Source organism: Chelonia mydas, chromosome 27 (genome assembly GCF_015237465.2).
Source record: "Chelonia mydas isolate rCheMyd1 chromosome 27, rCheMyd1.pri.v2, whole genome shotgun sequence".
Lineage (NCBI taxonomy): Eukaryota > Metazoa > Chordata > Testudines > Cheloniidae > Chelonia > Chelonia mydas.
Window position 1 is genome coordinate 7,218,598 of NC_057860.1, and position 26,105 is coordinate 7,244,702.

The window sequence follows — 26,105 nt, forward strand, 5'->3', positions numbered from 1 at the left end:
CATCCTGCCCTGGGGGCGCGCTACCCCTCTTGGCAATGGAGCATCGGGCTGGAGGGATTAAGAGCCTTGTCCTCTTTGCTCACTGGCACAAATCAGGAGTAACTCCATGGACACCAGTGGTGTAAACCGGGTGTCAGTGGGAGGAGAATTGGGCCCTGCTGGTCCAGTGTGGGAGTTTCCGTAGCGGCCATCACCATGGTAGATAAGCATTATGGGTTGGCGGCTCAGAGGGCAGTGAACCCCAAACACAGAGCAATGGCAGGGGAGCCTAGTGAGAGGGGGGAGGGAAAGGAGGCCCCCTCAGACGCCTCTCGTGGGCTATGGGACCTTAACCCTCCAGCCAACGAGCCAGGGCACCAACCAGGCCGGGGCCTTACACTCAACCCTGGCTGGTGGGCAACCTCCTGGCTCAGCCGCGGGTGTAGCCAAATCGACGCCCCGTGTTATTCATGAAAGGGGGAGTGGGGGATGCCAGGCCAGGGCTCTCGCTGTGCAGCGCGGCCCGGCTCTGCGTGTGAGCAAGAGCCACCCTGCTGGGCTGGCTTTGCTCCAGGGCACCTTTGGGTGGCTCCCTCCTCCGTCCTGCTGGGGCACGGTGCAGGGGCTACTGGAGCAGAGCAGGCGTCTGGCCTCTCCCTTCGGGGCCCAGGAAGCCTAGAGCTGCTGGCTCACCGAGTGTTTGGGACCCTGAGGGCTGGACATCCCTCCCCCGCCCTCCCGGCAGCAGGGGCTGACCAGATGGGTTCCGGCTCCCCTCAGATTTGGAAAGACCCTGAACTGTCCCTCTGTTTCATGCCGATGAACCCCCTCCTCTGTCAGGTCACTGGGGAGTCTGAGACCTCCCCTGGCATCTCCCCGCAGTGTCCTGGTCAGATGGCCCCTAGGGGTCTGGAGCTAGTAAGCTCACCATAGGGGGGTGACGAGCACTGGCCAGACGAGATAAGCTAATGGTCCCATCTGGCCTGAAACTCACTGAAACTACAGCAAGGGAGAGAAAGGGGCAAAAGACATATCGGGCTTCAAGACTAAGCTTGATAAGTTTATGAAGGAGATGATATGATGGGATAGCCTAATTTTGGCAATTAATTGATCTTTGACTATGAGCAGTGGATATGCCCAATGGCCTGTGATGGGATGTTAGAGGGGGTGGGATCTGAGTTACTACAGAGAATTCTTTCCTGGGCGTCTGGCTGGTGAGTCTTGTCCACATGCTGAGGGTTTAGCTGATTGCCATATTTGGGGTCAGGAAAGACTTTTCCCCCAGGGCAGATTGGCAGCGGCCCTGGGGCTTTTTCGCCTTCCTCTGCAGCGTGGGGCACGGGTCACTTGCTGGAGGATTCTCTGCACCTTGACGTCTTTAAACCACGAGCTGAGGACTTCAGTAGCTCAGACATAAGTTAGGGATTTGTTACAGGAGTGGGTGGGTGAGATTCCGTGGCCTGCATGCTGCAGGAGGTCAGACTAGACCATCATAATGGTCCCTTCTGACCTTAAAGTCGATAAAGTTGTTTCTCCTGGGCTCCAGAGCGAGGCAGGGCTCCGGTGCACGATACACCACCATATGTCCCCTTGGTCCTTCCTTGATGTTTCCTTCCCTCCCCATCACCATGCCAGGGCCCTACTGCTGCAACTGCCTCAACACACCCCTCTTGTCACACAGTGTCTTGCCGTGGTCATTTTGTCCCCATTGTCTCTGTGTGATGGGTCCTGGAGTGGGGAATGGTTGCTCCAGGCATCCAGACGTGGGAAAGCTTGACTGCAGCCAGACACTGCGTGCGGAAACACACCTGGGCAAGCTGCAGCCAGGGCCACCAGGAGCTGAGCCTTGCAGTCTCCCCCTTGCACTGAGAGCTGATGGGCAGAGTCGACCTGCTAATGTTTCCCGTTAGTAGACGACCAAATGTGGTGAGAAGCATGAGACTGAGGGAAGGGGCAGGGCCCAATCTGATTCCATTCTCCTTGGTTTACCCGTCAGGATCTTAACCCAGTCCTTGTGTGGTATCAGCAAACCTTTACTTGGGCTGATTCGGGCTTTCTGTCTTTAACTTTTGCTGGCTTCTACAAGCAATTTGATGTAACAGGCCAAGTTGGACGTTTGTTACCTTGGACAGCTTAACAGAACAGGCCTGTGTACAACAGTGGGTAGAGGGGAAATTTGTTCCTGATCACACCTCCAGCTAGTGCCCTGAAGCATGAGGTTTGATGTCCTTCCCTATTGTTTTAGCTAGTGCCATTGCCCCCGATTACACCTGTGCCACCCCACCGATCTGAGCGTGGCTGCCGTGGTGCGAGACTGGAATATGTTGAGGGAAACGTTCCCCCGGGGTGCAAACAACGTCCAGCATCTAGGTTTTACCAAGCTAGGCCCCTCTGGAATCTCATGGCTGTCACGGCATTTCTTCCTGCAGTGGCAGCAGCTACAGATCCTGGATCCCCAACATCCCTGCCAGATACTCTAACAGGGAATCTCCATTATCTGTTAGCAGTAGAGGGCTTGTGACACACAGCTGGCAGCAGTGGAGGATGCTAGACTGTTCATCGTATGCACGTTGTCAGGGGGCGTTTACCGGAAGGGGAATCCTTCTTGTAGAGTTTGGACAGGGTGGATAGAGGAGGGGCTTCCCCGCTGCCTTCTGTGGGCGCGAGTGACAACAGTGGGCAGCCAATGGGCTGCCAGGCCTGGCTGGCAATGTGGGCAGCAGAGCAGCTGGGGGTTTCTTCCAAAGTCATCTCAGCAGATAAACACAGAAAGAAACCTCGTCCGCTAAATAGACAAAGAAAACCAAACGCTCTCTAACCTCCTCTGCAGCAGCCCGTGAGTCACTGGCCAGGCTGCGCTAGCACCTCCAAAATAAAGTGAGCTCCGGGAAAGCAGACCTAAAATCAGGGGCATTTCTATGAGTCAGGCAAAGCAAGTGAGGGGCCTGTGAACTCACCCTCGCGCCCTGTAGACTCACCTCCTGCCTGACCTGCAGCCCCTGCTAGTCCGGTCCTGCCCCGTCCCCATCCCAGCTTGGCCAGTGCGTCTCCATGCCAGCTCCCTGCTCCCCCTGCTACTGCAGCCTTGTGCCTCGCCTGGGCAAAGATTGCCAGGTGCGTGAGGATGTGTGGTGGGCAGGCCATGGCTGGGGTGACCCTGCACACAGTGGGGATTGCTGGGGAACAGCGTGTGCTCTCCCACTCAGTCTGAGCAGGGCCGGCTTGGCCTGGGCTGTCCTTGTCGATTCCTACAGCTCCAGATGCTTCCAGCCTTTCTCTCCACTGCCCAGGGTCCAGTGACCCAGGCCAATGGCAGCTGTGTAGCAAGGCTGAAGAGCTGAGGGCCCCAGACTGAGAGGGTTCTGGAGAGATCGCTGGGTTGATAGGGGCGTACGATAGACGACTGGATATATAGATAGAGGGGCAGATGGGATCCCAGACACACAGGCCATTAGATAAGAGTCCCATCTCTGACCTCCAAACTCTGGTCCCCCTAAACTATTGCCCTGTGTGAAGCTGCCGGGCACCCCACTAGCCCTGGTGCCCTAGGCGATGCCTTGTTCATGCCTCCTTCACCCCCTCTGTGTAGTGCTAAGCATCCTGCTCTGTAGCGGACCCCAGCACGGTTCTGTTGGCTGCAGCCCATACCAGCTCCTGCCCTCGCTCCCAGTTCCCGGGCACTTTAACTTTCCTGTAGGCACGTCTGCGGGAATCCTTCCCTTCTTGGAAGGAACACGGCACTGCCTAATCCTGGCTCGAATGCAGGAGTCTCTGGGGAGATGAGCCAACAGCCCCTATGGGCCAGTGCCTGGGAGCTGTGTACGGAAAATAGCCCATGAGCAGGTTAGCCCAAGAGGCATTAGCAAGGAAGGAAGACGAGGGAATGGTGCAGTCGGCAGCGAGCGTGAGGAGAGGAGCAGGGAGGTTTGCAGGATGGGGGCTGGAGGGGGCTCATGCTGCAGATCTGGGTTCAAATCTGCTTCAGATCTCACAAGTGTCATGAGTATCACAGTTTGGCGGCTACTGGCCTTCAGCTCAAAGGGGCCGAACTGAGGGGCACCGGCAGAGCTGGGTGTGGGGAGCCCAGGGCTAGGATAGCAGGGGGCTGCGGGTCGGGATTGAGGGGCAGCGGCAGAGCTGGGTGTGGGGAGCCCGGGGCTGGGATAGCAGGGGGCTGCGGGTCGGGATTGAGGGGCACCGGCAGAGCTGGGTGTGGGGAGCCCGGGGCTGGGATAACAGGGGGCTGCGGGTCGGGACTGAGGGGCACCGGCAGAGCTGGGTGTGGGGAGCCCGGGGCTGGGATAGCAGGGGGCTGCGGGTCGGGAGTGAGGGGCACTGGCAGAGCTGAGTGGGGGGAGCCCGGGGCTGGGATAACAGGGGGCTGCGGGTCGGGATTGAGGGGCACCGGCAGAGCTGGGTGTGGGGAGCCCAGGGCTGGGATAACAGGGGGCTGCGGGTCGGGATTGAGGGGCAGCAGCAGAGCTGGGTGTGGGGAGCCCAGGGCTGGGATAGCAGGGGGCTGCGAGTCGGGATTGAGGGGCAGCGGCAGAGCTGGGTGTGGGGAGCCCAGGGCTGGGATAGCAGGGGGCTGCAAGTCGGGATTGAGGGGCAGCGGCAGAGCTGGGTGTGGGGAGCCCAGGGCTAGGATAGCAGGGGGCTGCGAGTCGGGATTGAGGAGCAGCGGCAGAGCTGGGTGTGGGGAGCCCAGGGCTGGGATAGCAGGGGGCTGCGGGTCGGGATTGAGGGGCACCGGCAGAGCTGGGTGTGGGGAGCCCGGGGCTGGGATAGCAGGGGGCTGCGGGTCGGGATTGAGGGGCACTGGCAGAGCTGGGTGGGGGGAGCCCAGGGCTGGGATAGCAGGGGGCTGCGGGTCGGGCGTGAGGGGCAAAGGCAGATCTGGGTGTGGGGAGCCCGGGGCTGGGCTAGCAGGGGGCTGCGGGTCGGGCGTGAGGGGCACCGGCAGATCTGGGTGTGGGGAGCCCGGGGCTGGGGTAGCTGTTCAGGATTCTTCATTCCATTCCTGACATGTTGCCGGCTGCTGTGCGCTGAGCTGTGGTTAGCTTTGAGCTGCCCAGGTGAGCTCAGGCCATTTTCCTGACTGGGTGCCAGGGGGAGGGATCAGCAGTTGGGAGGGCTGATTGGGGAAGGGCAGAGCAAAGAGTTGTTGAGGACACTTGGTGCCATCAGGCAAAGTCGGGATCCAGGACCTTCTCAGCCCACCTCCCGCCTGGTTCTTGCATCCCCTGTGTCCCTCCCATGCCCATCTCCCTGGCAGGTCCTGTCGCTGGGCGCGGACGTCCTCCCGGAGTACAAGCTGCAGGCGCCGCGGATCCACCGATGGACCATCCTGCACTACAGCCCCTTCAAGGCAGTGTGGGACTGGCTGATCCTGCTGCTGGTCATCTACACGGCCGTCTTCACGCCCTACTCAGCCGCCTTCTTGCTCAACGAGGAGCAGGAGGAGAAGCGCTGGAACTGCGGCTACTCCTGCAACCCGCTCAACATCATCGACCTCATCGTGGACATCATGTTCATTGTGGACATCATCATCAACTTCCGCACCACCTACGTCAACATCAACGACGAAGTGGTGAGCCACCCTGGCAAGATTGCCATCCATTACTTCAAGGGCTGGTTCCTTATCGACATGGTGGCTGCCATCCCCTTCGACCTGCTCATCTTCCGCTCCGGCTCCGATGAGGTGAGCAGTGGTACGACGCAGAACCCGGAGACCCGGGCTGAGCCCTTAGAGGGTAGAGTAGAGACCAGTCTGCCTGGGGTTTCTGGTGCCCAAACACCATGTTGACGATGGAATTACAGATGGGGGGAGAGAGACATGGATAGAGGGGTGGATGGATGGATAGATCCATCTAGATAGATCTGTCTAGCCTGCTCTGCCCCCTGCCTGAGACATTGGCACCCTGACAATCTCCTACGTAGGAGAAACCCACTTGGGACAAGGTACCAACAAGGCTTAGCCTTCCAAGGGCCTAGAAGGGCTGGGAAGAGACACTAACCAATCAGCAGCCAGCAGGCGAGTTAAGAAGGCTTGCTGCGCCCTCTCCTGGGGAGTGTTGGGTGAAGCTGGGATAGGAGAGGAGCACTCCAGGCCTCAGCCAGGAGCTGGGTCAAGGAGGTGTTGTGGCCAGGCGGTTACTTTGGTTTGGGTTTATCTGCGACTTTAAAATAGCAGATAGCCAAAGTCTGAGTCCAGCCGTAAGCAGCCGCTAGCGGACTGGCATGGAGACACTGCAGGAGTCGCCTTGCTCTGAGCGGGCTGTCCTAGGTAGAGAGAAGGGGTGGAAATAGGAAGAGCTGGATAAGGAGAGAGATGGGATAGAGTGGGGAAGAGATAAAGAAGGGGGGGCAGATGGATAAGAGGGCAGCAGAAGAAACATCTTTTTCCTGGTATACACCAAGCAGCTCTGATCTGAGGTTGCTGTTGGCTAATAACCCAATGACAATAGAGTTGCACTTCAGATTAGCCAGGGGGTGCGGATTCTGACTGACCCCCCCAGTAACAAGCCACTGTCCACACAGCATTGTTCGACTGTGGGGGCTTCCACATCGAGGAGTGGCTCCCCTGCTCCCTGGAGGAGAAGGGAGACTGGAGCAGATCGACCAGGGATTGTGATTTAGTACGGCAGGGTGCTGGGTTAGGCCAGCAATCTGCCCCAGACATCAAGGAGGCCGCTGGACTAGCTGGATCTGGTGGGGCCGTTCTAAGCCTAGGAAGACGTTTTGGGGAACACGGGGGACGATTTTACTGTTATTTACTCGTGTTTTGGTAGCACCCAGAGGCACTAACAGAGATCAGGGCTCAGCGCTGCACAGACGCATAGCAAGAGACAGTCCCTGTCCCGGTCTCAACAGACAATGGGCAGGAGGGGAAGTGACTTGCTCTAGGTCAGCGGTTCTCAAACTTTAGCAACCCAAGGACCCCCATTTTGATTTTAAAAATTTTGCGGACCCCCAAGCCTCCCGCTCATCCCCAGGCCCTGCCCCCACTCCACCCCTTCCCCCAAGGCCCCACCCCGCCCCACTTCTTCCCACCCCCGCTCCACCCCCGCCCCACCTCTTTCCTAAACCGTCCCCGCTCCTTCCCCTCCCCCAGCACGTCCTGCACACCGGGGAACCGAGGGTACTCCAGGGGGTCCGCCAGCCCCACTAATTAACTCCTCTCCCTCCCTTAACTCCTCCCCCTCCCTCCCAGTGCCTCCTGCATGCCGGGGAACAGCTGTTCTGTGGCATGCAGGAGCCCTTGGGTGGGAGGGGGAGGAGTTGATTAGTGGGACTGGCGGACCCCCTGGAGTACCCTCGCGGACCCCCAGGTGTTCGTGGACCCCAGTTTGAGAAATGCTGCTCTAGGCCAGAGATTGTGCCAGAAATAGCAGCTCCTGAGGGCCAGGATGGCTTACTGCCTGGGGGGCCTGATAACTCAGTCTCTAGTCTCAGGTGTTTGGGGGGTTCTCTAAGCCTCTCGATGGGCTGGCATAGTCCCCTGACTGTGCCGCCGAATCCTGGTGTCGCCTCAGCCAAGTTCCTGCCCCCTCTGCCTCCATTTCCCCCCGTGTAAGCTTGGGTGAAAGGTGCTGAGGATGGTGCGGGCCACGTGGTTGTGTCTCTGTGATTCCGACTGGAATTTTGTAGCTTGTTAGTTGTGGTAGTCTCTGTGGCCAGGAGCCTTGTTACTCTGGCCTGTCGCAGGCCCCGTCAGCAAGGGAGAAGCTCAGCAGGAATTGATGGGCATTTCAGTTCATCGCTGGGGAATTGCTCTTTTTAATCAGGACCACTGGTACTGATATTTCGCGCACCGTTAGCCCCAAGGATCTCAAAAGTAAGTTACAAATGCTCAGTTATGTTTCCTTCCATAAGGGTTATTATCCCCCTTTAACTGAGTACAGAGAGATTAGGGACTTGGCCAAATGAGTGGCAAGGCTGGGAAAGGACCCAGGAGTCCTGATGCCCAATCGTCTGCTCGCACTAATAGAGACCTCCCTTCTCAGAGCCGGGCCTACAACCAAAGAGTCTTGGCTTCTGCTTTAACCACGAAATGGCCCTTCCTGTCCAGAACTAGGACGAGGACCCAGGAATCCTGACTTCCAGTCCTCTGTTCTAACCACTAGACCACACCGTATCCCAGAGGCATGAATGGAACCCAGGAGTCCTGGCTCCTCGTCCCCAGTTCTAATTGTCACCTCCACTGAGGATTTCCCTTCCCCCCTTCCCCTGCCTGCAGACCACCACGCTGATTGGGCTGCTGAAGACGGCCCGGCTTCTCCGCCTGGTGCGCGTGGCCCGCAAGCTGGACCGCTACTCCGAGTACGGGGCGGCCGTACTCTTCCTGCTCATGTGCACCTTTGCCCTCATCGCCCACTGGCTGGCCTGTATCTGGTACGCCATCGGCAACGTGGAGCGGCCCTACATGGAGCACAAGATCGGCTGGCTGGACAACCTGGGCGACCAGATCGGCAAGCGCTACAATGACAGCGACCTCTCGTCCGGCCCCTCCATCAAGGACAAGTACGTCACGGCGCTCTACTTCACCTTCAGCAGCCTGACCAGCGTGGGCTTCGGCAACGTCTCCCCCAACACCAACTCCGAGAAGATCTTCTCCATCTGCGTCATGCTGATTGGCTGTGAGTGCCTGGCCGGGCCTCCCGGCCTGGTCCCCGCTCGTCCTCCTGGGCCACATGACCCTCAGCTGTGGGACCTCCCCACCCCTGCCTGTTGCCACTCGCCCTCCTGGGGTGCAGTGGTGGCCGGAGGCCACAGGGGCTGCCCTGGGGAGAGGAATGGGTTAGCTCACATTGAGAAGGGTGAGGAGAGCTTGCCCGGCCCAGCACCTGGGTGCAGACAGCTGCCTGGAGCAGGTATTCTCTGCACTGAGAACCCAGCTTTGCTTGGGGAGGCTCCCGAGAGTCAAGTGTAGGAAAAAGAAAAGGAGGACTTGTGGCACCTTAGAGACTAACCAATTTATTTGAGCATAAGCTTTCGTGAGCTACAGCTCACTTCATCGGATGCATACTGTGGAAGCTCCCAGATCCATGACAACCAGAGACTGCCTGTACTAAGCATTTGGAGGGGTCAGGCAGGGGGCACTAGGCCAGAGAGAGAGACGGTTTCTGGCAGCTAAGAAACAGGGTAAGGGACTTTTGCGTGGATTGACCCCCCCGCCCCAGCCTGACCCCCTGCAAGAGAGACCTCCAATCGTCAGTGGGCTTTGGCCCTACAGCCCCCCATCCCGCTGCCAGACATGCCCCCGATCCCCAGCATGAGTCCCCCCTCGCCATCCATGACCCCCTGCGGCTGGGAACCTGCCGTAGCACACAGCCACCTGGCTCAGCAAGGCAAGCAGCCATGACACGTGGGGGCTGCGGGAGGGGATCAGGTGTCTTGGTGAGAAGGCAGCCAGGAGGGGGTTGGAGCTGCTGTCAGTGGGGCGAGGGATGAGTGAGGGAATCTCTCCACGGCACCCAGGAGCAGCTCCAACCCTGGCTTCACCAAAGGTCAATCCCTTCTGCGGGATCCCTGACCCCAGCCCTCTCCTTGCAGCTCTGATGTACGCCAGCATCTTCGGCAACGTCTCTGCCATCATCCAGCGCCTGTACTCGGGCACGGCCCGCTACCACACCCAGATGCTGAGGGTGAAGGAGTTCATCCGCTTCCACCAGATCCCCAACCCCCTGCGCCAGCGCCTGGAGGAGTATTTCCAGCACGCCTGGTCCTACACCAACGGTATCGACATGAACGCGGTGAGTGCCTGGCTAATGAGAAGGGAACTGCCTCCCCCATGGGGCTGAGCTGCTGCCAGGCACGGATCTGGGTCCCGGGTCCTGCCAATAACCCTGAGGCATCCATGGGGAGGGAAACGGGAAGGCAACTTATGGTGCTCCTTGCCTTGGGATGGCTCCCAGCTCCGTGGTGGGCCCCCTGAAGAATCCCGAGCCCATTTCCACTTCCCTCTGTCCCAGGACCAGTGCTTTCAGTTCGGGCTGGAAGAAAGCAGGGCAAGATGAGATCGCGTCAGTATCGCTTGGGTTTGTGATTGAAGCCATGTGTGAATGAGCACTGGGTCCGTCTGTCTCCAGGCAGACCCATTATTTAGCTAGCTAGCTAGATATCTACTACTTAGCTTGGTGGCTGGGGAGGTCAGGAGAAGGGAGGTGCTATCCTAGGCTTTCCCTGGCTGGATGGCAGGCTGCGTGCCGAGCTGCCTATGGTTTGGAGCTGAACTGAAAGGCCACGGCTATGCGCCGGGGGCTCCAGCGTCAGTTTCCGTTGGGTGCTGGGGATAGGCTCTGGAGCTCATATCGATCCAGCCTCCTCCCTGCACCGCTGGTTGCTAAGCAAAGCAGGTTGTGCTTTGGGTGACAGGGAAAGGATGGCATTTAAATAAACTTCAGTCCAGTTTAATTAGCATCTGGAAAGGTCGCGATGAGGGAGCGAAGGGGATCAATGGGAGAGCAGCATTATGAGAGAAGGGCCTTCGCTCAGACCCGTTTGAGGAAGGAGAATGAGCCTTGGCCATCAGGAGAAGCCCTCCACCTTAGACACTAGCCACCCAGAACATGGTGCTGTGAACCTGAGGAGAAGAGAGGACAGTCAATTATAAAAAAAGAGTCCATCTCGCCTCTCGGGAGAGGAATGTATTCCCCTCGCTGGGGACATCATCGGGTCAGCTTGCAGATTTTCACCCTGACAAGCACCAGGTCAAGGCAAAATGGAAGCTAAGCAACACAATATGTAATTAACCAGAGGAACTCACAGCCACTTGATATTACTGAAGAAAATAGTTTAGATTAGACATTGATACTAATAATTAGGGATGGGCCCAAGCCAGAATGCTAGGTACGGACACACCCCAGCTTTGGAAGAATTCAGATCCTGATTCAAAATTTGCTTCTGGTCCATCTGCATTATAATGAGCCAAACCAAACCCCAAGTCCGAGCACACCAAACTTTGTGGCTGGGATCTGTTTCTCATAATAATCCTGAGTGCTTTATATTTTCAAGGTGCTATACAAATATTAACTAATTATTCACCCTGCTGCTGTGTGAGATAGGTCAGTATCCCTACCCCCATTTTCAATATGGGGAAACTGAGGCACAGAGCCAGGGGGCGGGTGACCAGCCCAAGGCCACACAGTGAGTTAGTGTCAAAGCCAAGAATAGAACCCAGTTCCTGGCTCCTAACCTGCTGTTCAGTCATTAGCCCAAGACCAGGGGACTCTTGGGCCTGGGTCGCACCACGCCCACTGGCTGAGAAGAAAGGTCAGAGTCCCACAATCGCTAGGACTAGCTGGAGCCCTGGGAGGGAAGCCATGTTTTCCCCCAGCCCCGCCTCCCACCTCTAACCCAGTCCCCATGGAGCTCTACCCCTACACCGGGCCCGGGAAGCGCTTCGGAGCCTGCTACGGGACAGCAACGTGCTCACCTTCCACCTGGCGCACACGACCCACTCATTCAAGAGCAAAGACAAGACAAGTTAAGGCCGTGCTAACTCTCCCACTGCCCACATAGCACAAAACCCCACGGCTCTTATAGGCCACGGCTACGTGGCCAGCGGCGGCCCATGGCAGAGAGACTCAGGCTAGCAGGGCTCACGCTACAGCACTAACAAAGCCGGGCTCTGTAGCCCACCTCTCCCTAGGTGGCTGCCACGGGCCGCACAGTTCCATAAATGTGGGTCTAACTCTGACCCAGCAATCGCTGGAGGAGCGTTTTGTGTTACTGCTCTTTGTTGTCCAGAGTCCAGTTCCTCTATATTTACTTTTAAGAAAATACCGTTACATGGGAAATATTATCTGCTTTACTGATCAGTTGGCAGTCTGATCATAATGGCAACCCGCTTGTCATTTGGCTTCTTGAGAATAACACTGTCGAGTTTAATTAGGATGGCGTGTCTCCTTATCAACGGGTGGCATAATTCGGTATAGATCTGGGGGCTGGCTTTTGGCGTGATGAATATTGTCACTAATGTGCACCGTTACTGCTCCGTGCTGCAGCAGCCACCTGCAGCCCCCGTCGTGAGCCAGAACCCCGTGGCCCTAGGTGCTGTGGAAACACAGAACAAAAGGATGGTGCCCTCCCCCAAAAGCTTCCAATCGAAGCACAGGACTAGAGACAGCTGGTGGATACAGCCAGACGGGAACACAAGGGAATTTGTGAGGCCATACTGGTTGGCATGACTGGCACTGGTCTCACCGCACCAGCTACCTCATCGTTGTCAAGTTTGTTGGCCGGCATCCTGGCAAAGGAGAATTTAAAATGACTTTTATTTTTCCCTGGGTTTGCTCCACCCCTGCTCTCCCCAAGGCCCCACCCCCACTCCAGCCCTCCCCCAAGGCCCTGCCCTCACTCTAACCCCTCCCCCAAGGCGCCCGCCCACCGCTTGCTGCTCTCTGCCCTCCCCCACGCGCCTCCCACTGCCACCAAACAGCTGATCGCGGCGCCTCCCCAACAGCTGATTGTCGGCACAGCCGAACAGCGGTGGCTGGTGGGTGCTGAGCACCCCCTGTTTTTTTTTTTCCATGGGTGCCTGAGCCCCGAAGCACCCACGGAGTCGGCCTGTGGCTCAAAGGGATCTTGAGAAGTCATCAAGTCCAGACCCCTGCACTGAGGCAGGACCAAGTAAACCTAGGCCATCCCTGACAGGCGTTTGTCCAACAAACCTCCAGAGATGGGGATTCCCCAACCTCCCTTGGAAGCCTATTCCAGAGCTTACCGACCAGTTTGAAAACTTTCCCTAATGTCTAACCTAAATCTCCCTTGCAGCAGATCAAGCCCATCACTTCTTGTCCTACCTTCTGTGGACATGGAGAACAATTGATCACCGTCCTCTTTCTGACAGCCCTGAACATATTTGCAGACTGTTATCTGCTTCTTTTTTATAGTCTGAACATGCTCTGTTTTTTTACCCTTTCCTCAGAGGTCAGGTTTTCTAAACCTTTGATCATTTTTGTTCCTCTGCTCTGGACTCTCTCCAGTTTGTCCACATCTTTCCTAAAGAGCGGTGCCCAGAACTGGAACGCAGTGCTCCAGCTGAGGCCTCATCAGTGCCGAGTATCATAGAATCGTAGAATATTAGGGTGGGAAGAGACCTCAGGAGGTCATCTAGTCCAACCCCCTGCTCAAAGCCGGACCAACCCCAACTAAATCATCCCAGCCAGGGCTCTGTCAAGCCTGATCTTAAAAACCCCTAAGGAAGGAGATTCCACCACCTCCCTAGGTAACCCATTCCAGTGCTTCACCGCCCTCCTCATGAAATAGTGTTTCCTAATATCCAACCTAGACCTCCCCCACTGCAACTTGAGACCATTACTCCTTGTTCTGTAGATGGGGACAATGACCTCCCATGTCTTACATACGACCCTCCTGTTACTACAGCCCAGAGCGATATTAGTCTTTTTCGCACCTGCATCACAGTGTTGACTCATACTCGGTTGGTGATCAATTATCCACGATAAGGTGTCTGTCGTGTGGTTGGTGAGATTTTGGATGCTCCTCGCTATTCATGTCCTTTCTTTTCAGGGCGTGGGGTCTGTAAAGGAAGGGGGGGTAACTGCAAGCGACTGTCACTTTTACTATTTCTTTAAACAACATGTTGGGGTTTGGAATTTCCCAAGCGTCTTTATTTGTTTTTCGGGAGTCAGTGAGGAGGCAGCTTCTAAAATCATGAAGGCACCAGCTGGGTGAGTCACTAGATTATTATAAAGTGACCTCACCTAAAATCAGGCCAGTTCCCTTTGTGCTGTTTCAACGGAAGGTACCAGGCTCACTCGCTCCCAGAGGGCTGGATTCGCAGTGCAGGGCCCAGCATGGGGACTGAAGGGGGAGGGGGCTTCTGGTCCTGGGGCTGCCACAGGCCATTCAGAGTTCTCCTGACCCACCCACCCACACACTCTCTACCCCTCTGGCTCCCACCACCTTCCACAGCTGGAAACAAAACCTAATTGTCGTGACTCCCAGCCCCACCGCCTCTCCGCACATCCCATTAGAGCCCGTGTCCCAGAGAGCTGGAGAGAGCTGAAGTCTCCTGCCCATGCCTGGGGATTGTGCCCCGAGTGACGGGTTGGATTGTCCCATTACAGACAGAGTCCGTAGTCATTGGCCGTGTCCGGCGCAGAGGCTGTGGCTTGGATCCCTTTCTTGATGTAACTGCGATACGGGAAGCCCAGTCTGTGCTTGCCTATAGGACAGCAGGGGGTGGGGGATGTGGGGTTCTCCCTCTGGGCCTGCTGTGTGACTGGCTGCCCCTTCCTCCCCGTGCAGGTGCTGAAAGGCTTCCCCGAATGCCTGCAGGCTGACATCTGCCTCCATCTGAACCGCACCCTCCTCCAGAACTGCAAGGCCTTCCGGGGGGCCACCAAGGGCTGCCTCCGAGCCCTGGCCATGAAGTTCAAGACGACCCACGCGCCTCCCGGAGACACCCTGGTGCATTATGGGGATGTCCTCACCACCCTCTACTTCATCTCCCGCGGCTCCATCGAGATTCTCCGGGAGGACATTGTGGTGGCCATCCTAGGTGGAAGAGTCCTTCCTTCCAGGGGCCGGGGGGGAGGGCGGGGGGAGGTAGGGAGGGGGAAGGGGCTCTGCCAGAAGAAAGCAGAAAACCATCCCACTCCCCTGATAACTCCCTGCTTCGGGCAATGAGTCTCAGCTGGTGGTGTGAGACTCTCCCCAACAAGGTCTGGGGACAAAGAGGAGGGAGCTGGTTCCCATTCCCCAACTCTAGGCTTCCACTAGCATCCAGTGTTGCCTCACTTGGGAGAATGAGCCAAGGCCAGGGAGGAAAGACCAGATCCTCTCTCTGCTGCAGGGGGGCTGGGAAGAAGCATCCACCAGGGCTGGGAGAAGGCAGGAGGCTGGGAGGGTGTGTTTGGAAGATGCCAGCAGCTGGGTGGATCCGTGCCCGGTTTAGCCCACAAGGAGTGGAGGAACCAGCTCAGATCAAATCGGAATCGAAGCGAACCCAGCTCAGACCCCTGGACTCCGCCTCTTTCTAGGTTTGGGAAGAAACTGGCGGGTCCCAACTCCTCCACCCCCAACCCTGTTCTTTCCCAGAATGCTGCCCCCTGCAGGCAAGGGCCAGAAGCACAGCAATCCCGCACAAGACGGCTGATCTTGTGGCAGCTCTGGCGCAGCCTAAAGCAGGAAGCATCAGAGATCGTGAAAGAGGAGGCCTGTTCTCCCGGCCCTCCAAACCCAAGAGGCTCTGGGAGTTGGGAGGAGCACTTACATCTGCCAAGGTTTCATCCTGTCCTGTCCCTGTGGGCAGAGGAAAGCCAAGACTCAGCTGTCACAAATTCCAAGCGGGTTTTTCTTAAGGCTGCTGGACACAGACAGACCCTTTGGGTTCTCTCTAGCTCCCAGCCCATGCTGCCCCATGTCTCCACATAGGGTCTACCCAGCGTCCTGGCCTGGACTCAGCCGCCGCGGAAAGGAGCGCTGAGGACTACGCTACAAAGCTGACTTGACTGTCACAGTTTCGTGAGGTTCGCATGTCGTGACCTCAGCGAGTGCTGGTGAATTTCAGCACTCCTGGCCTAATGGGGGACAGTCTTCTAATTCAGTGTTAGAGCCCTCGAGAGGCCCATGCATGGCATGTCACAGAGCATCTAAAGGGACAAGGCCCCTGCCCTACAGAGCTTACAAAGATCAGCCACAGGGCAAGTAGCAAAGGGATTGGCACAGGAGGCTTGGGGTGGGGTGGATCTGAAGAAGGGAGGCGTGGCAGGAGGTGCAAAGCAGCGAGCAAGAGGTGTCTAGTGAGTTGGTCAGGGGAGAGGACACAGAGAAAGGTGGGAAGCAGGAGGAGAGGAGGACACAGATGTAGACTGCCTAGTGAATCAGGACGCCAGCAGAGCAATCTCTCTAAAAGCCTTAGAGCCGCTGGGGACGACTCCACCACCAGTGCCCTCATGAGCCTCTCTCCATTGCACAGGGAAGAACGACATCTTTGGGGAGCCCATCAGCCTTTACGCCCGGCCTGGGAAATCCAATGCAGATGTCCGGGCACTGACCTACTGCGACTTGCATAAGATCCAGCGGGAGGACCTCCTGGAGGTCTTGGATATGTACCCGGCCTTTTCCGACAACTTCTGGAGCAACTTAGAGATAACCTTCAACCTGAGAGATGTGAGTCTCAGGTGTAGGTGTGGAGAGTTAGGAGAACAGAGACAGCTGCTGCAAATTGTCCCCATCCAAATCGCTGGGGAGGAAAGGGGCCGAGGGCCGCCGGAGGGAACGGTGCTGGGGAGCATACATTGACAAGCGCTCTGTGCTCCTAGCTCAGGTCATTCACAAGTTTGCTAGGCACCAAGGGCTACATTTTCAAAGCCTTGTCTGAGTTTTTAACTGCTTTCGAGTCAATAAGAGCCAGATTTTGAGAAAAGCTCAGCACTCCCCATGGGGATTGTGAACATCATGATTTTGGCCCTAAATTTTCACAAGAGCCCAGCCCATGAGGGCATGTTAGGTGCTGAGACCTCCTGAAAATCTGGCCTTGATTGTAGGTGCTGAGAGCTTGGAAATCTGGCCCTGAGCTCTTTTGGAAATTTGGATCTATGAGTCCTGCAGCTAACCCCCGTTGACCACAGTTTTGCAGGACCACAGCACTATTAAAATATCTCAAAGGTTATTTCAGGCTGATGCAAGGTCATCATGTTGCAATACTATGCCAGCAAGACGTGTTGATGTTGGGGTGTGATGAGAAGGAGTATGGAGAAGGAGTATGGGAGACATTCAGAGTCATAAAACTATGCCGTTTTGTTGTGACAAGACAGCGTTGTGTCATGACAGCGTGGTGTCGTCATGGCTTGGTGCAATGTGGCCACATGTCAACATGGTGGCGTCATGATGTGTCACATGATGATGTTTTGCTATGACATGTTGCCTCATGACGTGGTGCCACTGTCCCGTGTTTTGACATGATGCTGTTCTCACAACGTGAGGGCATTGTTTCACATTGTGATGTAATGTGAGGGTATTGTTTCAGCATGACACCATGTCGTGTCACAGTGTTACACCGTGATGTGACACAGTGGTTTGAGTGAGAACATGATTTCATTGTCACGATGCGTCACGTCACATTATTGCAATGTGCAGTGATGGTCTTCTCATGATGTGATTCTCTGGTCTTGACATAATGTGATTTGGGTCACATTGTTACAACACTGTGACTAAGGGCACTGTCCCATATAGATGGCATTGCCATGGTGATGCCATTCCATGCTGATTATGTCATGTGATGACATCACCACGTAAACGTCATGACTTTGGCACCAATCCAGAAGAGTACTGTGAACTTTTAACCACATGCTTACGTCCAATTGACTTTGGGTATCAGACGGTGGGTCAGATTGCTAAGAAAAAAAAAGGGATTCCAAAGCCTTCAGCCAATCTCAAACAAGCTTATTCAGAGAAGTCCTTGCTTTTATGAACAATCAAAGTTGTGATTGGCTGAAGGCTCTGGAGTATTTTATCGTTAAATCCTGCTCAGCGATCTGATTGGCTGCCACCGTTTGTTTGTTTTTTTCCAGAGACATTGGCTGATGAGTGTATGAGAGAGCCCCCTAACTCCACTAATGTCCCGGGGCACCCGCGTCTGCCCTCCTTCACACTGTACCATCCCCCCAGGGCACAGAGCCTCGGGGGTCTCTCATCAGACTCAACCAGGCTGAGGAGGGTCCAGTTCCATATCTCCTGCCGGTGGGCTTGGGGAGAGGGGACTGGGAGCAAGGCCTGCAGAGAGGCACCCCAGGGGCTCACCGTACGGCCAAGGTTTCTTTGAGTTGCACTAACAGTCCCCTCCCGCGCTCGGTGCCCTCTTCTCTCGCAGGCAGACAGCATCCCCCGCTCGCCGCTCAGCGAGGAGTACGACTGCACCTATCGCCGCGTGCGCCGGCGCAGGCATTCCCTCTGCAGGCCCCCCAAGACCGGTGAGTCGTAGCTGGCCAGGCTCGGGCTCCTCGTTCCCCTTCGCGCTGTGCCCACTCTGTGCCAGCTCCTGGGCAGGATGGGGAGGGAGTGAACAGCCGTCTCTGCCCCCCAGCGCCTTCTCCTTCCATCTGCTTCTCTCCTGGGCCCCCTCTCCGCAGCGCCCCCTGTCCCTGTGGTACTGGCACTGCAGGAGGGACTGGGCTCAGCTACGCCAGAGCTGGTTCAAGCCAATCTGGGCCCCTGACTCAGAGAGCGATGGTCTCTCCCCCGCCCCGACTCCCCTGCCAGGGCCTGGGGCGGGTCTGCGCAGGGTGGGTCTGGGTGTCTGGCGCCTGTGGAGGGCTGTGGCGAGGGGAGGTAGCTGGCCTGCGCCCTGCCAGGGCAGGGTCCTGACAGCTGAGCGCCCGGGGGCAGCCCGCTCTCCACCCCCTGCAGCAGGAGCACCGGTGGGAGGGCGGGGGGTTGAGCGGTGCCTCGCAGGGGGCTTTTACCAGCTCATCTGCTGCTGGCACAGCAGGGCCCAGGCCGCTGCCCAGGAGGCAGAGCAGGGCACTGACTGGATTACGGCGTGCCCGCCCTGAGACATGGTGTTGGCTGGCCTGGCCCCCTCCGTGAGGCAGCCCTGGGCACCAGCCGGCCTCTCCCGTTCACCGGTGCTAGGCACCATCCAGCCCCCGCAAGGCAGGGGCCCGCCAGCCCTTTCCTCCCCCTCATCCCCATGAAGCTGGGCAAAGCTCCCCATGGTTCTCTCGTGGGCTCCTGAAGCCCCTTGGCGTCACAGTGGGGATGGGCTCTGAAGGGGCTGCCCTGGTGTGTCTGAACTAACCTGTCTGCGCCCCCCTCCCACCCCCGCCCCGCAGACCTGGACGGGCTGGACACGGGCATCTCGGACGCGGAGCAGTACCACACCTACTCGGAGCTCACCAACCTGCAGGGCCCCCTCAGCAAGGACCAGTGGGACGACCTGTGCAGCAGCCCCACGCCTTGCTCGCAGACCAGCGACGAGGAGGCCAAGGCCCCCAGCCCCACCCAGGCCGAGCCCTCCCCTGACTCCGACAAGGACGACTTTGCTCCAGCCGTGCTCAGCCAGGTCACCCCCAATGCCAGTGGCACCGATGTCGGCAAGCAGGGGGCGGACGACAGCCTGTCCTACGCGGGTAGCGGTGATTGTGTCTTGGGGCGTTGCCGGGAGCCGGGGGGGCCCCAGTGCTGGCTATCAGCGAGGGGAGATGGCTGAGATCCTCTTGGGCCCCGTTAACCCTCATCCCTTGGGGGCTGACCAGCGTCCAGGGTTCGAGTGTGACCCCTGGGGGGCGCCGTGGGAGGGAGAAGGGAGAGTGTCTGTCTTCGGGAGATGGAGGCAAGTCAGGACCCTTGGGAGGAGCAACCCCGCTCCAGCCAAAACCTGCATTCTCTGTGTGAGGCCACATGGCCCTGCCTAGGGTCTAATGCTATGGGGAATCCAGAGCGTGATGGTATCACAACACCAACCTCAGCCTAAGCTGACCCCAGCCTGGCGGCTCCTAGGGCCTCCTGCAGGACCAGGTTGGCGCTGGCCCTGGTTCCCCCGGCCACGTCCTGGTGGAGTTAATCTGCACCTGCCCCGGTAAGCCTGCCACTGTCCGTCTAACCCTGCTACGGGGGTGGGTCAGGAGCCGAGCTCCGGTTCTTTGGAGCGGGAGGGGTCATGGAGCCTGCTTCCCCCTTACCTTGGGGTAATTCACACCCCAGCCCGGCAATGCCCGCGGCTGCTCTGCCCCTCCTACACACAGGGCTTTGCCATTGCCCCTCACTCTCTCTCCCTGTAGCATGCCTGCCCTGGCCCCCCTGCAGAGCGCAGGCAGCCTCTGGGGCTGGATTCTGTGTCCCATTCGGGCTGCACGGAGTACCTGGGCCCTCCCCAGCCGCCCCCACGGGTACGGTGCTGATGCAGCCCTTCTGCTGCCAGGCCCTGCCGGGCTGGTGTGTGACGGAGGGCGGGAGAGGTGCTGCAGCGTGGAGAGCTTGTTTGGGACTGCGGGGTGGGGGCTGCTGACTGGGAATTCCTGATGCCGGGGTCGGGGGGTTGTATCGGGTCTGCTCCAACAGCAGCTCTGAACTCGCCTCTTTGCAGCCACCCCCAGGGACATTCCAAACATGTTCGCCTTCTGGGAGGACAGACAGCCAAATCTCCACCCAGAACCCCTGCCACACGCATCCTTGGTCCACAACTCCCGGGCCAACCCTCTGCGCTTGGACTACGGGCCGGGTCAGATCGAATCCCGACTGGAGCTCCTGCAGGCTCAGCTCAGCAGGTGGGTGCAGCTCCTCCGAGGCCGGAGCCTGGGTTCCTGCAGCACTTGAGTTTCTCAGGGTGCTGCCCCTTCTGGGCCAGCGCCCGTGTGAGTGGCATCTGCCCCCACCCCGCCCCCTTTAAAAGACCCACATCGACCAGGGCCCTTTAACAAAGCTCTGTGATGTGACATGGGCTCTCCCTGCTGGCTACTTTGGGTATTGCATGGCCGTGGGGCATCCTGCTATTAAACAGCAAGCAAGTCTCAACCTTAGAGCTCCTGCCCCACTGTGATTAGTGGTGACATCTGGGAGCAGCAGCTAAAGTATTTCCCCAGCAGGGCCCAGACTGGATTTAGTTACAGCGGCTCCCACCGATTTCAGTCACAGGGTCAGGAACTGAAGGCTTTGCATGAACATTTCCCGCCGTTCGCTTACATGAAAAGCTGCCGCCTTCCCCCTGCTCAACCATCCTGGGCAGGTGAAGTGTTCGCGAAGTCAGTCACTGGCGACAGACAGTTGCCATGTAAATGTAAGGAAGGGGCCAGCATTCGAATGAGAAGGGAAAGGAGCCCAGATCGGTGAGACCTGCCGCTTCAATAGTGCAGCTGGAATTTCCACCGCTGGGGACCGAAAGTTACACCCGTGTGAAAGCAACTCGATAAAGACGTGATTTTCAGCGGCTGCCTGCAGCCCCCATTCGGTGCAGTGGGAGTTGTGTGTGCTCAGTGCCTCTAGGAATCAGGCCACTTTTATCTAGGTGCCTAAGTGTAGATTTAGGTGTCTCACTTTGGGTCCAAGGAGTATGTGCCCTGTGTCACTCAGCCGTTTTCTCACTGCCTCAATAAAAACGACCCAGTGCTATGCCAAGGAAGTCTGATACACCCCCTGCTGGCCACGCAGTGATAGCACCAGGCTCCACTGAGATCGGAAAAAGGGCCCTAGCCTGTCTTTTCATTTTCATTTACTTCTCTAAAAAAATGGTCCCTTTGGGTTGTGATATGAACGTAGGAATATTCTCAGACATTCTTATCCAGAGAGGGGTCCCAGAACTCCACCCTGCCAGACCCACATGGAGATAGGGAGAGCCCCAAAGTCCAGAGCTAAATCTGCAGCCAGCCTTCCCCAGCCCTCCTGGGAGTTTGGCTTCTTGGTTTGGGCCTGGCTCTTGAAGAGGCATTGTGGCCCAGTGGATTAAGATCAGGGCACCTGGGTTCTCTTCCTTGAGGCCATTACTTGACCTCCCTCGGGCCTCTGTTTCCTCCTCCCTCCTTTTGTTATGTCTATTTAGACTGTATGCTTTTTGGGGCAGGGACAGTCTCTGACTCTGTGGCTGCACAATGGGGCCTGATCGCCGTTCTAGTTGCCTCTAATTGCTACTGTAATATAAATTACAGGTTTCAGAGTAGCAGCCGTGTTAGTCTGTATCTGCAAAAAAGAACAGGAGGACTTGTGGCACCTTAGAGACTAACCAATTGATTTGAGCATAAGCTTTCGTGAGCGACAGCTCACTTCATCCGATGAAGTGAGCTGTCGCTCACGAAAGCTTATGCATAAATAACAGCGTAAATCCACAAAACGTGGGAATTGCCAGACTGGATCCAATCAGCTGAGGGCTCCATCTAGAGTCTAGCCCAGCATCCTGGCTCAGACAGTGGCCAGCAGCAGACACTTCAGAGGAATGTGGAAGAAATAGCCAGCTCATCTGCCCAGCGTGATCCCAATAGCGATTGGTTTAAGATCTGAGTTTGTCTCTCTTCCGAGACTCTTGGTTAGCATTAGCCATCCTAACACTGGGGTCCCAGACACTTTGCCTGCTCAGTGCAGCCCAAACAAAGCCTACTGCCCAGGCAAAGCCCCTGATTAAAGAGGGTGGCCCTGGGATGCACCGTGCTAACGCTGGCTGATCTGTCCCACAGGCTGGAGTCCAGGATGTCTTCAGACATTAATATAATCCTCCAGCTCCTGCAACGCCAGGTGTCCCAAGTGCCGCCCGCGTACAGCCCCATCTCGCCGTCCTCCCACAGCCTGGCCATGTACAGCATGGGCCTGAGGGGCACGGAGCCCGCTCCACCATGCATGCCGCTGCAGGAGAAGGACCTGACTCCTCCCGGGCAGGTAACTCACAGACTCCTGTGCTGGCTAATCACTGAGACTGAGCGCTTTGGCTGGGAGCGGTGTCCTTCCGCCTCGAGCAGCCCAGCAGATCTAGTTCCAGAATTTCCCGACCTCATCCCGCTTCACAGCAAAGACCAGTACAAGTGCTGAGCCCAAACCGAGGCTGAGGGGGCTCTAGGGGAGACGTCTCCGTCTCCTCACAGCGGAGAGCAGCTTCCTCCTCTAGAGGAGCAGGCCAAGGGGGTCCCCTGGCAGGTCATAGCACGAGTGACCCTGGGGTGAAGGAAGGAGAATTGGCTCTCCAAGGCTGCCCCTGCCTTCCAGGTGCAGAGAGGGCTGGGCTGAGGGTCCAGGCTAGGGGCTGCTCCCCTCCCACTTCTCCTCACAGTGTGGAGAAGGGTCTGGCCATGAGGGACGCAACTTCCTCTCACCAATGTGGGGGATGGAGAGACCCCGGAGATGTTGCCAGCTCACCCACTGCTTCTCTCTGGGCGAGGTCCCCCTGCTCCTGCTTCTCCTCTCTTTGGCAGTGGGGGCCCTGACTAAACCAGGGCCGTTTTGAAACCCGTCATACCCCAGGTCATCCCTCTGGGCTAAGCCCTTGGGGCTGGAGAGGGGATGAAGCCCAGCAGAGGCCTGGAATGAGAACTCCACGCACCCCAAAGCCATTCTTTTGGGGTGCTGGAGGAAAACAGAGTAGAGTCCCCTTTCCGGCATGAATCAGCTGATCTGTCCTAGCTTGCCTGAAGCCACCACTGTCGCTGGGGGAACTGCTGCTGCTTTGAGAGCTCAGGGGCTTGTCTACACTTGAGCTGCAGCGCTTTAGTGTAGCCACGACCTGCACTGATGGGAAGGATTCTCCCGTCGGCCCAGGTAATCCATCTCCCCGCGAGGCGGTAGCTAGGTTGATGGTAGCTAACACTGGCTACCCAGGGACTCAGGGCAGCTTAACTGCACTTCTCCAGCCAACTTAATGTTCAGGTGTAGACCAGGCCTCTGAATCCCTCGAGACATGGCTCCAACACAAGGGGTTGCACCGTCACTAGGGCAGCAGGATTTGACCAATGGGAGTGCGTGTGAGCTGTAAGGGGTTCCCCAATAACGGGGCAGGGGTGTCTCTGCTCCAAGGTGTCCCCAAGAAAAAGCAAGAAGCTCCCCCACTGTATGGGCTGGCACCACCTGCTCAATGGGCTTCTCTCTCTCTATGGGACGCTATGGCCTCTTGGCCAGAAGCCCCTTGTTGCTGAGTTTAATCTCTTAACAACACACCCTCATTTCTCCTTCTCTTCCCCTTCTCCGCCAGAGCCCAAGATACACAGAGATAGAAAAGTTCCAGCTGAAATCCAGGGACTCCTTGTCCAGCGGGGTACACCTGATGGCGGCCTCGGAGAAAACCATGACCATCTACTCCCAGCCGGAGTGTCATTCCCAGACCTTCCCCAACCCAGAGCCCCACCAGAGGGCAACAAACACACGGGGACTCTTCTGCGGCGCTCGTTTCCCTTCCCTCCCCGAGCATCTTGAAGCCTCTTCCGAGCACCTAGACATTCAGAGACATCTCTCCGACCCGGTGCTTCCTGGCAGTTAGAGACGCGCACACGTCAAACCAAGCCAAGAGGAACCGCAACTGAGAACTGGTTTCGTTGATTTCAGTTTTGACTGTGGGGGCGAGAGGGGGAGGACAAGGTTATTGGCTCAGGGGTACACTTTGTAGCTGTCGTCTGTCCCGGTGGAGGGGAGTGGAGAGTGGAGGGAGTTCAGAGATCATTGTTCTCCAAAGGCTTATGTAGAGTAGATTCAAATTGCACATTATAGAGTGCACCCAACGCGGCGCTTTTTGATGGCCACCAAGAAGCCAACGGGCCGGAGGAGCCAGATGGCAGCAGCCTCCTCTTCCTCGCCAAGGCTTCCTTCTGTGTTGGTGCCACCAAAATGGACCACTACTGCAGGAGGAGAGTGAATGCACGGCTGTGAGGCCACCTTGCTGGCAGTTCTCTGGGGCGGGGATCACCTCGCCATCTATGTTTGTACCGCGCCTAGCACCACGGGACCTTTGCGTACTACCGTCCTGGGGCTGTTCATCCTGGAGACGATGTTGTCTGGAGGAGGAGCGGGAAGGAGGCATCGGATAGTGGGAGAATGAAGGAGCTGGAGGTATAACATCCAGGGGATGGGCAGAGGAGAGAAGTCATCCCTGTCCTACCTGGCTGTCATTAAGAAACAACGAGGGTGGTGGTTTCCACCACTCTATCACGCTTCAGCACAGGTCCCTGGCCGGCAGCCCAGAGCAAGGCTGACTGTAAGCTTCAGCCAGGCCCGAGAATCTTTCCTCCAGCCCACATCCGACTCTTGCAAAGCCCCAGTAGCTTCCCAGACAAACTCAACTGTGAGTGGAAAGCACAAAACTCATAAGCACAATCCTGGAAAGCAGAAAAGCAAAACCAACCCCCAGACATGTTCTTTTCAGCCCTCACTGGAGATTGTCTCTTTTGATAATGGTTTCATAGATGCTCCCTCCCACCCAAGCGAGGGACCCCATTGCTCCCCTGCAGGAGAAAACCCGCCTAGCATTGCTGCCTTGCCACTTGCTTAGATGCTGTAGAGGTAGTCTTGGGTGCCGGCTCATGCAGTGTTGAGCTCCCTGGGAGAGTAGCAAGACTGTGAGCGTTTCTTAGTGTCCACTTTGCTAATAAATGGTTTTGGCACCTAACGTGGCTCGAGGCTGTGTTTTGTCGAGGGGCCGGGAGAGTGGCTGGAGCGAGCTCATGGCGGTTGAGCTCTGAGCGCTACCCTGACCCCGTCCAATACTGGAGCTGCTTCAGAGCCCGGGTCCTAATCTACACAGATCTCTGGGACGCTCTCTGTCAGCTGCCCTTGTCGGGGACTCCAGGGCCAGTGGCGCTCAGAGCGCAGCTCTCGCAGATGCCGGAGAGGGCCTTCGTCTGTGGAATTCCCCTTCTGCAGAAATGAGAACACGGCTGGGTTTCAGCCCTTCGTCTGACCCCGCTCTTTGCAAAGGCCGCTCTGCAAGGACAGCCTGGCCTGCCTAGGGCCCAGCCCCTGGAACAATCCAACACGCGCTCCACGCTCACAGCCGGGCAGACATCTGAGAGGGTGGAGATTAGAACAGCCACCGCAGGGAACAAGCCAATGGTTTGGTGCCCAGAGACCATGACAGAGGCACCTGATCTGCTTGTTCTCTCCTTTGTCCAGAGAGAAAATGAGCTTTGGGGGCACTCAGGTAACAAAGTCCTGATGGGGGGACCCCCCTGCTTTCTCCTGCCTTGTGCCTCAGTCTTCCCACCCTGCCGCCACCGGGGAGCAGCCACATGGAAGCTGTGCTGTAAACCCTCGGAAATGCATGAGGCCCCAGGGCACAGCGCTTCCCTTAGGCATGCACACGGCAGGCTTTCCCCACCTCTGTGTTCCCGTGGGCTCAGGAGATGTTGGCTCCGTATTCGAGCCGGCTTCAGAGCTCGATCTCCCAGCGGGCCTAAGGGGATTACGCACCCAACACCTCCCTTTGAAAATTCCCAGCTTCAATGCTCCATGCCTTTAATTGGTCTTCTTTGCACTTTCGATGAATGTCCTAATTTGGGCCATTTACCTGGCTGACCTTAACACTGATGGTCTCAACAGCCATTCCAAGGATGGCGACACCCTCGGGAAGGACAGCTCAGGGTAAAGCAATGAGTTGGAGGCTTTCGTCTAGGACCCCGCGGCCTCTGACTAGACGTGCAGCTGCCTGAACTCTGCTGACTCTTCAAGGCTTCGGAGCTCATGGCTCCAGAGGC

At 57.2% G+C, this 26,105-nt stretch overlaps 1 protein-coding gene across 1 annotated transcript in view; it reads left to right on the plus strand.

The window, feature by feature from the left end:
• The window catches only part of KCNH6 (potassium voltage-gated channel subfamily H member 6), a 99,272-nt gene extending 74,253 nt beyond the window's left edge, over window positions 1-25,019 (plus strand). The window contains exons 5-14 of the mRNA XM_037887145.2: window positions 5,255-5,680; window positions 8,219-8,618; window positions 9,535-9,734; window positions 14,254-14,506; window positions 15,926-16,119; window positions 17,822-17,921; window positions 18,783-19,079; window positions 20,036-20,216; window positions 22,113-22,311; window positions 23,615-25,019. Of these exons, the coding sequence (XP_037743073.1) occupies window positions 5,255-5,680; window positions 8,219-8,618; window positions 9,535-9,734; window positions 14,254-14,506; window positions 15,926-16,119; window positions 17,822-17,921; window positions 18,783-19,079; window positions 20,036-20,216; window positions 22,113-22,311; window positions 23,615-23,899 (2,535 nt within the window). The 3' untranslated portion in view covers window positions 23,900-25,019. The remainder of the gene's footprint in view (window positions 1-5,254; window positions 5,681-8,218; window positions 8,619-9,534; window positions 9,735-14,253; window positions 14,507-15,925; window positions 16,120-17,821; window positions 17,922-18,782; window positions 19,080-20,035; window positions 20,217-22,112; window positions 22,312-23,614) is intronic.
• Window positions 25,020-26,105: the final 1,086 nt, after the last annotated feature.